The sequence below is a fragment of the Sapajus apella genome, unplaced genomic scaffold, assembly GCF_009761245.1.
Source record: "Sapajus apella isolate SASKATOON/1434 unplaced genomic scaffold, GSC_monkey_1.0 scaffold23, whole genome shotgun sequence".
Taxonomy (NCBI): Eukaryota; Metazoa; Chordata; class Mammalia; order Primates; family Cebidae; genus Sapajus; species Sapajus apella.
Window position 1 is genome coordinate 3,519,698 of NW_022436963.1, and position 9,651 is coordinate 3,529,348.

A 9,651-nucleotide genomic window follows, 5' to 3' on the forward strand; every position below is an offset into this window, starting at 1 on the left:
GGATGATCGCTTGGACCTGGGAGAGGTTGAGGTGGGATGATCGCTTGAACCTGTGAGGTCGAGGCTGCAGTGAGACAAGATCGCACCTCTTCACTGCAGCCTTGGTGACAGAGTGAGACCCTGTCTCGAAAAAAAAAGAAAGGAAAAGGAAGAAAAAAAAACCATGGTGGCTGGGAATTGTGTATATGGATCCAAATTCCTGTTCTGATTAATGAGCTGAGAAGTGGTGGGTGAATCTCTTCATGTCTCTGTGCCATAGTTTACCATATTTAAGGAAGATAACACCTTCCTCCAACTCTGGACATCCCCCTGACCTTCCAGAAAGGGTCACTGACTAGCCAAAAATACCTTTTTTCTTGGGGATGGAAATGCAGGTGTCTCTGAGGGATGTGGATTGTGTTGGGGAGGCAGCAGTCCATTTCTGGGTTTGCTCCTCTCTCTGGGCTGCCTGGGCTAGTGGGAAGCCATGGGTAGGCAGACGCAGCCCCAAGACACTCTGTGCCTCCAGGAGCTGCGGTGGCCTTCCTTGAGGAGAGAGCCTGCCAGCTGGGCCTGAGCTGCCAGAAAGTGGAGGTGGGCCTGGGGCCCTAAGTGGGGAGGGGAGGTGGGCCTGGGGCACTAAGTGGGGAGGGGAGGTGGGCCTGGGGCACTAAGTGGGGAGGGGAAGTGAGCCTGGGGCCTTAAGTGGGGAGGGGAGGTGGGCCTGGGCACTTCCTCACCCTGCTCTGACCACCCCCCCAACCCTCTCCAGGTGGCACCTGGCTATGTGGTGACCGTGCTGACCTGGCCAGGCACCAACCCTACACTCTCCTCCATCTTGCTCAACTCCCACACGGATGTGGTGCCTGTCTTCAAGGTGTGTAAGGGGCTGGGGAGGTGGGTAGCGCAGGCCTTGGGGACAGATATGATGCAGACCCCACGATCCAACCTCAGGGAGCCCATGGTCCTGCTTCTGGTCCTGGCACTAACTCTCAATGTCCTTATGACATTACACCACTCAAGCAGCCTTTGTCCAGCAATAGTTCTGTGCCAGAGTGGGGTGGGGATTGGGGGGGTGGGAACCAGGAAACATGGATGGGGGATGGCAATCAGCTGCCTTCTTCAGCCCCCATCATCGCCCCCACCACTCCTTCTGTCACTCCAACCCTATGGTGGGCTCCTACGGCAGGGCCACCACTGACCAGAGTGGATCAATGACTAAATCTGGGTTTTCGGCCCCTCTTCCCATCCCTGCCCCAAGGAATATTGGAGTCACGACCCCTTTGAGGCCTTCAAGGATTCTGAGGGCTACATCTATGCCAGGGGCGCCCAGGACATGAAGTGCATCAGCATCCAGTGAGTATCCTCCATTCCCACTCCCCCACAATGTCCCCACTGGTCCAATGGATTGACCCAGGACCTGGGGGGTGACTGGAGAAACTCAAGGCTGAGGGACACCTTCACCCCTTGGACAAGAATTACTGCCATGACCATTGCATGGATAGGGAGATTGAGCCCAGAGAGGAGCAGGGACTTTCTGGAATCCCTACTAGGGTGTGGTAGGGTAGAGTCCAGGGCACAGGAATCCAGCCTGCTGGCCCTGCCTGTCCCTGCCTGCCGGGCCAGCCTGAGCATCTGGTGGCTCTCCCCGCACCTGGCTTATGCCCCATCAGGTACCTGGAGGCTGTGAGGAGGCTGAAGGTGGAGGGCCACCAGTTCCCCAGAACCATCCACATGACCTTTGTGCCTGGTAGGAGTGGCTCAGATACCTTTGGGAAAGGGGATGGTGGGGTGGGGCAGCCTCCTCATCTCATGTCCCTGCTGCTTTTACAGACGAGGAGGTTGGGGGTCACCAAGGCATGGAGCTGTTCGTGCAGCGGCCAGAGTTCCAGGCCCTGAGGGCAGGCTTCGCCCTGGATGAGGGTAAGCAGGTTGGCAAGCCACTGAGCAGCCAGACAGGAGGTAGGAGGCTACTAGTGGGGGCTGGGCCGCTCTACCCTCTGAACCCCCTTTCCCTCCTCAGGCCTGGCCAACCCCACTGATGCCTTCACTGTCTTTTATAGTGAGCGGAGTCCCTGGTGTAAGTATGAGCTTGGAGGGAGGGCTCACTCTGCAGGTGGGAGGCTAGGCCAGAAAGGGCACAGTCCTATGAAGGGTTGCATAGCAAGTTGAGACCTGAGAAGGCCTTGAATCCAGGGCCTCTGCCTCCCGGACACGTCCTACCTGAGCTTCTCTGAGGGCAAGCCCTGACTGGGCAGAAACCAGCTCTATGCTATGGGCCCTGAGGGCAGACAGGGCCGGGCTAGGGGAGCCTGGAATGAGGGGGGAGACCTGGACCCCCCCAGGGCTGACTGTGCCTCCAGCCCCTCTCGTGCTGAAGACATTCCCTTTCCCCTACACCTCCCCAGGGGTACGGGTCACCAGCACTGGGAGGCCAGGCCACGGCTCGCGCTTCATCGAGGACACAGCAGCAGAGAAGCTGGTGCGTGGCACCCCGGGAGGGAGTCTGGGAGTTCAGGAGGCTCTATCCTGAGGCCACTATCCCATTTAACCTCATACTCTCGTAGCACAAGGTTGTGAGCTCCATCCTGGCATTCCGGGAGAAGGAATGGCAGAGGTAAGACAGCCTGGGAAGCTGTAGGGGTGGCTCTGGGAGGTGGTACTACAGAGGATAGAGTCTGAGCCACCTCCTTTTATCTGTTGCTACCCCTACCCTACCCTGGCACCACAGGCTGCAGTCAAACCCCCACCTGAAAGAGGGGGCCGTGACCTCTGTGAACCTGACTAAGCTAGAGGGTGGCGTGGCCTATAACGTGGTACCTGCCACTATGAGCGCCAGCTTTGACTTCCGCGTGGCACCGGATGTGGGCTTAAAGGTGCCACCTCCACCTGGGTTTGGAGGAGGGATCCCGGGTCCTCAATCTTGTCCTAGAGGCCCCTGGAAAGCCTGAGGGATCAGCTCATCCCCCTTCTCTTAGGCTTTCGAGGAGCAGCTGCAGAGCTGGTGCCAGGCAGCTGGTGAGGGGGTCACCTTTGAGTTTGTTCAGGTATGAATGGATTTGGGTCATGTGATGGGGGAGTGTGAGGGCTGGGCGAGACCCAAGTGTGCGACAGTACAGTGTGTGCATGTCTGGGGATTTATCTGACAGACACATTTTATTCCAACAAACATTAGTTGTAGAGGCAACTGTGGATGCTGGGGAATGCTGTGGGGAGTAAAATTAGGCACAGTTAATGCCTTTGTGGAGTGAAACAGGGAGACAGTCATAAATCAAACATTTATGTGATATTACTTTTTTCTGAGAGAGTCTCACTCTGTCACCTAGGCTCCAGACCTGTGGCTGGACTGGCCACCCAGATGTCTGGATAGTTGACGGGGTGGGGGTGGGGAGGTGTTCTGTGCCAGGCACAGCCTACTCTATGGAAAATAGGGCAAGATGCCCAGAACCATGTCCTGATCCTGCCATCCTTCCCATCCCCCAGAAGTGGACACAGCCCCAAGTGACACCTACTGATGACTCAAACCCCTGGTGGGCAGCTTTTAGCCGGGTCTGCAAGGACATGTGAGCGCGCTGGCCAGCTCTCCTCACAGCCCAGCCCCCTACTCCTCCTTCCTGCTGCCCCCTCCCTTCTCCCTCCTTCCCCCACCTCTCTCCCACCTTCCTTTGCCTCTTCAATTCTTCCCTTGTCCTCTTCCCTATCTCCCTCCCCATTTATCAGGCTCTTTCTTCTAAAGGAACCTCACTGTGGAGCCTGAGATCCACACTGCTGCCACCGACAGCCGCTATCTCCGTGCGGTAAGCCACTTGCACGTAGTGCCTAGGCAGTGAACTGGGCCTGTGTGCTGGCTTTCCCCTAATGGCTCCTCCTCACCCCTGCAGGTGGGGGTCCCAGCTCTAGGCTTCTCACCCATGAACCGCACACCTGTGCTGCTGCACGACCATGATGAGCGGCTGCATGAGGCGGTGTTCCTCCGTGGGGTGGACATATATACACGCCTGCTGCCTGCCCTTGCCAGTGTGCCTGCCCTGCCCAGTGAGAGCTGAGCCCTGGAATTCCTCAACCTCTGCCCCTGGGGCTTCCATCCCAACCAGTACCAATGACCCCCTCTTCCCCCTTCCAAATAATAAAGTCTGTGGACAGGGCTGTCTCTGAAGTACTAACAGCAAGGACACCCATGGAACAAGAATTTTCCTTTCCCCGGGGACATGTTATCTTCTCCATTTCATAGATGAAGAAATTGAGCCTGGCTCTGGGCACTTCCGCACCCCACACTGCTCTGTGCCTGTAGACACAGCACACCCATTCAGTACCATCCAGCCACATCTGTGACTAGCAAGAAAGGGCCACAGTTCCCATTTTGAGTGGCCACCATACTTAGAGCTGACCTGTCAGGGATTCCGTTCTCACTGAAGGGAGATACCAAGTTCCTCAGGAACCACTCCCTTCCTGGGGGTACATCTGGGGTCCTAACACAGGACCAGAATAGCACCAGCTGGGCCCCTGATGAGGGGCAGGCAGAGGGCCAACCGTGACTGCTGGCTCCTGTCAAACCCTGTGTACCCCGGTGTTGGCAACAGGGGACACAGGCAGTGGCTCTGGTAGACTAAGTTGGTTCGTCTTAGGGTCCTTATCACCCTGGATCCGTGTGTGCAGAGGCCCAGAAACAGGGCTTCCATCTCAGCCTTACTAGGCCCCCAGGCAGTACCAAGAGTAAACTATGGCCCCAAGAGCAGAGCCTGTTCTAGCCGATCTGCTCTATCCTGTTAGGACTTCCCTGAGCATGGGGTAGGGGAGTTAGGGATGGGGCAGGGTGGTTGGATTTTTAAAATTTCTAGCTGTAGCCAGAAGTCCAGAGCCTGGCTCTGGGCTGCAGGCTTAGTACTAATAGAAGTAACAATCACTCCTGCTCCCAGTTGACCAGGAGCCAGGACTTAAGACTGCCTTACTTTTCATTGAACTCTCGCAGCCATCTTGTGATGGATGCCAGGTCCTACTAGCGGTGTAGAAACAGGGTCCACTGGCCAGGCACGGTGGCTCACACCTATAATCCTAACACTGGGAGGCTGAGGAGAGCGGATTGCCTGAGCTCAGGAGTTCAAGACCAACCTGGGCAACATGGCAAAGCCATGTCTCTACTGAAAATACCAAAAAAAAAAAAAAAAAAATTAGCAGGGCATGGTGGCATGTGCACGTGCCTATAGTCCCAGCTACTCTGGAGGCTAATTCAGAAGAATCACTTGAACCCAGGGAGTGCAGGTTGCAGTGAGCTGAGATTGCGCCACTGCACTCCGGCCTAGTTGACAAAGACTGTCTCAAAAAAAAAAGCAGGTTCTACTAATATAGTTTGCCCTAGTCTAGGGCTTGAGCTTGGAGGTGAAGGAGTTGAGACTCAAGAACTGGGGGCTTTAGCTTCCTGAGCACAAGGCAAGTTCCATGTACAAGCTGGAGGCTGAGAGCAGCAGCTGACTGTGACGTTAAGTCTAGCTGAAGCCCTGACCTGGCCGCCCCCTCAGACTGGAACTCTGTAAAGGGATCACTAGTTTTTCATGGCAGGATGGTCGGGAAAGGAAAGCCTTCACATCCCATGTCCACGACACCAGCACAGAGACTTCATTTGGAAGTCAACCAACCTGGTGGCCTGTCTGGGCCAAACCACCTTCAGAACACAAAACCTGCTTCTGCTCCCTTCGATCCCCACCTCCACCTGACACGCCTTGGCAAGGGGCAGTTGGCCACCCAGAGACTGCCAGGATTACAGTCAAGAGCTAGTGAGCCTCAGCCCTGGTTGGACAACTCAAACTTCCTAGGGCCCCACATGGACTGGCTAGGATGAAATGCTACCCCCACCCCTTCCTAGCTGCATGATCTTCAGTATTCTGCTCCCACATCCCCCACCCCGTGAAACAAAGACAAACACCGTATCTACTTCAGAAGTAGAGGATCACATGCCATGGGCTGCACCTGCTGCTCTAGCACGACAGCACCCCTTTCTGAGTTTCCACAAGTGTCCAAGGTTGGACCAAGGCTGGCCTTGAGGATTAAGTACGGCCAGGAACAGTGCTCCACCTGGTGCCTTCTACGGGAAGCCTCCACAAATGCTCACTACTACTTTACTACTCTCTTCAGTCTGCTGAGGATAAAGATCTACATGTGAAGCAGCTGGCCCAGGGGCACAGCAGGATCAGAAACAGTCATGGGAGTAAGGAATTGCCACCACCGCCTGCCTTCCAGGGTCCCTAGCTGTTGGGGGACTAACACAACCCAGAGAAGTGGATGCTGACTGGGTGCACCAAGAGCTTCAGTCTGGGACACCTCGGACCAGAGTGCAGAGCTGCTCAGTGAAGCCTGTTCTCCTCCCTTGGAGTATGCTTCAAGACCTCATGAGGATGTTTAAGATTTCTCCCTTTGCTCGACAGCTTACCCAGTTTAACAAGCTATGTGCCCAAACTTCCCACAAGCCCCCAACCATTTCTCATTCATTAGGTCCGCTCTTTCACTTCAGAGCCCCATCTCCTGACTCCCACCCACACCCCCTCCACAGAAAGCCAATGTCTTCTCCCACACCAACAGATGAACAACCAACCCCAGCCCCAGGATCATAGATAGAGGCTAACAAATCCTCCCTCATGTTTATTTGTACAAATAGCACAGGAGGACCCCAGCCCCATGCAGATGGCAGCCCCGGGGGGTCGCACCAGTCCTTCTGTCCTCACGTTGGCAGACAGAGATATCTACTCTGAAGCCTTTGTAGGGGCCTGGGCACCTTTGGGAGCCTGAGCTGGAACTGAAGCTGGAGCTGCAGCCTGGGCCTTGTTTTGATCCTTGGACTTGGCCTTGACTTTTGGCCGACAGAGCCTGAGCCCCTTGGCAATGCGTGCACGAGCACGCTTCCCAAGCTTGGGGTGGGCAATGTAAGCAAGTCGATCAAGCTTGCGGCTGACACCCCCCTTTGGGATCTTGGGCTTAACCTCCTTGGGCTTTACGAGAGCCTTGATGGCCTCGGCACGTGCACTCATGGCCTTGGCATTGTTGGCCTGCATCTTCTTTAGGCCCTTCTTGTTGTGCTTCTTGGCAAAGCGCATGTTCCTCAGGAACTTGGGGTCCACCTGAAAAGCAGGAAAGGTACAAGTGGCAGCACGGGGGTCCGCAAATCTTTCCCTGGTGCCCCTCTCCACAGGGGTACCCAGCATCAAGTCAACCTCAAATGTGGCAATACCCAACCTCTTGAAACTATTTCCAGAGAAGGTGGACCACCACCTCAAGGAGCCAATACTCCACCTGGCTAATGCTGTGCAGACCTCAGAACAAAAAAAAAGCTGCTTTGCTGCCCTTTCTGCTAACGTTTCAGGACTTCAACTTCCTACAGCAGGGGTTCAACCAAGCTTTTTTTCTCTGACATCCCCTCAGGGACACCCCTCCCTTCTATAGAAGGTGTCAAGTAAATACCAAGTCTGGTCCAACAGACTCATAGCCGAGGCAGAATATGGGGAAACTGAGGCTCAGAGTTTGTAATTCACTCCACAGAATGGAGAGCAAAAGTAAAGGGAACAGACTGGGGACAGGCTCAGCTCTCCCCTAGGCCCTCCATCCTTCTCAGCGAATCCTCAGAACCCCCTGACACAGGAAGAGAAGCTGACCCCAAGACCAGCACTGAGTCAGATCAAGGTCATAAGGCTGGTCAGTATGGGAAGGGAAAGATTGCAAGGTGTCCTGCACACACTGAGACAAGGCCACTCTGTACCTTACCCTAAGTGCCACTGCTGAGTGAGGGAGATGGCCAAACAAACTGCCTTCAGGAGACAGGTTACACCCTGACCAGAGGATACACTTCAGGCTGGGGAAGACTAAGGAAAGCTTTATTATGGGGCTAGTAGGGTAGAAAAAGGAATTGCAGGCTTTGGATGGGCCAGTTAGGCTCTGCTCAGGCAGAAGCTGAGCTAAAGAAAAACTACATGAAAGGTCTTGACTGGGCACCTGGAATCAAGAAAAGACACGTCCATGTGATTCAGTCCATACTCACCCCCTTAAGAGATTCGTATCTTTGTGATCGGGGTTTCTTGATACCATTTCTGTGCCATTTTCGGGCTGTAGGAGGGAAAGGAAATTAAGCCACAAAGAACTTTCCTCTAATAAAACCACCCAACATCACAGCTGGCAAGGCTGGGAGAACCAAGGCTTCCTACAGCAGCTACGCCTGAGGTCTGGGAAACCCTTACCACTGAATGCAAAACACTGTGTGTGTCAAGTGGATCTCTACACCTATAACCCTAAAGGTATTACTGGGTGAAATTAATCAGCCTAAGGCCCACAATAGAAACGTGCCCCTTCATCCATGCCCGTTTGCCTGAACCAGTCCTTACCAGGGTCTGGGATGTGGGCAGGGCTCGAAAAACTTACACTGGTTGTGTGTTGTGTGGTTCTTGGACTTGGCCATGTCTGCACCTGGAAGACAAGAGTGGAGATCAGGGCGAGGGGCTTCCCAGGCTGGGCCACGTCTGCCCCCTGATCTGGTGGAACGCGAGACGAGAAGCCAGAATGAATCTGCAGACAGACGCTTTGGATCTGCAGGCTCCACCAGTCTCGACTCGCTCTGCACGACCCAACGCCAGTTCTCACCTCCCAAACCCAGGTAATGACGCCCTGAAATCAACCCCCTACCCCCAGAAGGTTGCGCTCCCCAATAAAGTGGCTTTCCCTGCCATCGTCCTCTTTAGGACCTAGAAACACCATTGCCACCCCGCAGCTTTCGCTCCCCACAGACACACAGCTGGTTACCCGTCCTCTCCGCAGCCTGCGCCCCGCGGCCGCCCGTAAGTCGCGGATGGCATCGGATACCGCGCGGCCAACACTCACCTAAGCCGCGGTTCCCGAAGCGCCTAGGACCGGAAGAGAAAGGAGCCGCGGTGCAGCACGGGAAATAGGTCAACAGCGCCGGAAAGTACTACTGGAAATGCTTCCCCCGGCTCCGGGAAGAAAGGTTCCGAAGCCCGGAAGAACGCAAGCCAGACCGGGAGGCGGTGCTACGAGCTTGGCTCCGCCCCCTTTAGGCTGTTTCTTCGCCTGTTTCTCCAGGACCCGGCTCTTAAGTCTATTCAGGATCCTGAAAGCGAAAGGAGTCCTTGAGGGATAGATGTTGGGCAAGGAGATCTGTGCTCTTTTTTAATTTTTTATTTTTGAGACGGAGCCTCACTCTGTCGCCCAGGCTGGAATGCAATGGCGCGATCTCGGCTCACCGCAACCTCCACCTCTTGGGTTCAAGGGATTCTCCTGCCTCAGCCTCCCGAGTAGCTGGGATTACAGGCGTGAGCCACCACTCCCAGCTAATTTTTGTATTTTTAGTAGAGACGGGGTTTCACCATGTTGGCCATGCTGGTCTCGAACTCCCGACCTCAGGTGATCTGCCCCCCCTCGGCCCCCCAAAGTGCTGGGATTACAGGCATGAGTCATCGCACCCGGCCAGGAGATCTGTGTTCTTAAAAAGCACCCAACCAGGAGATCTACCCGACCTGGTCGGGCGCGGTAGCTCACGCCTGTAATCCCAGCACTTTGGGAGGCCAAGGGGGGCAGATCACCTGAGGTCAGGAGTTCAAGACTAGCCTGACCAACATGGAGAAACCCCATCTCTACTAAAAATACAAAATTAGCTGGGAGTGGTGGTGCATGCCTGTG

At 55.1% G+C, this 9,651-nt stretch overlaps 2 protein-coding genes across 6 annotated transcripts in view; one reads left to right on the forward strand and one right to left on the reverse strand.

Moving 5' to 3' along the window:
* ACY1 (aminoacylase 1) overlaps window positions 1-4,149 on the forward strand; it is a 7,374-nt gene extending 3,225 nt beyond the window's left edge. For 2 of the 3 annotated variants that reach the window (XM_032290051.1, XM_032290052.1), the window contains exons 3-15: window positions 509-573; window positions 752-856; window positions 1,241-1,335; window positions 1,653-1,729; window positions 1,813-1,902; window positions 2,003-2,059; window positions 2,388-2,461; window positions 2,547-2,596; window positions 2,711-2,855; window positions 2,958-3,026; window positions 3,463-3,542; window positions 3,716-3,776; window positions 3,861-4,149. In XM_032290051.1, the coding sequence (XP_032145942.1) occupies window positions 509-573; window positions 752-856; window positions 1,241-1,335; window positions 1,653-1,729; window positions 1,813-1,902; window positions 2,003-2,059; window positions 2,388-2,461; window positions 2,547-2,596; window positions 2,711-2,855; window positions 2,958-3,026; window positions 3,463-3,542; window positions 3,716-3,776; window positions 3,861-4,025 (1,133 nt within the window). In that variant the 3' untranslated portion in view covers window positions 4,026-4,149. The remainder of the gene's footprint in view (window positions 1-508; window positions 574-751; window positions 857-1,240; window positions 1,336-1,652; window positions 1,730-1,812; window positions 1,903-2,002; window positions 2,060-2,387; window positions 2,462-2,546; window positions 2,597-2,710; window positions 2,856-2,957; window positions 3,027-3,462; window positions 3,543-3,715; window positions 3,777-3,860) is intronic. The other variant, XM_032290053.1, reaches the window with a different exon arrangement.
* A 2,429-nt stretch (window positions 4,150-6,578) lies between these two features.
* Window positions 6,579-8,982, reverse strand: RPL29 (ribosomal protein L29). 3 transcript variants are annotated; one of them, XM_032290065.1, is made up of 4 exons: window positions 8,836-8,982; window positions 8,380-8,424; window positions 8,003-8,067; window positions 6,579-7,088 (listed from the first exon to the last, which is right to left on the reverse strand). In XM_032290065.1, exons 2-4 carry the CDS (start codon window positions 8,414-8,416, stop codon window positions 6,714-6,716), a joined length of 477 nt encoding a protein of 158 aa, XP_032145956.1. In that variant the 5' UTR covers window positions 8,417-8,424; window positions 8,836-8,982; the 3' UTR covers window positions 6,579-6,713. The 3 variants fall into 3 exon arrangements, with proteins under 3 accessions (XP_032145956.1, XP_032145957.1, XP_032145959.1); XM_032290066.1 differs by lacking the exon at window positions 8,836-8,982 and adding an exon at window positions 8,748-8,833; XM_032290068.1 differs by lacking the exon at window positions 8,836-8,982 and adding an exon at window positions 8,751-8,807.
* Window positions 8,983-9,651: the final 669 nt, after the last annotated feature.

Coding starts and splice junctions, on each gene's coding strand:
- RPL29 (XM_032290065.1), bottom strand. CDS start 8,416: ATGGCCAAGTCCAAGAACCACACAACACACAACCAGT. Junction 8,068..8,379: donor CCACACAACACACAACCAGT/GTAAGTTTTTCG, acceptor TCCCTCCTACAG/CCCGAAAATGGCACAGAAAT. Junction 7,089..8,002: donor GATACGAATCTCTTAAGGGG/GTGAGTATGGAC, acceptor CCTGCTTTTCAG/GTGGACCCCAAGTTCCTGAG.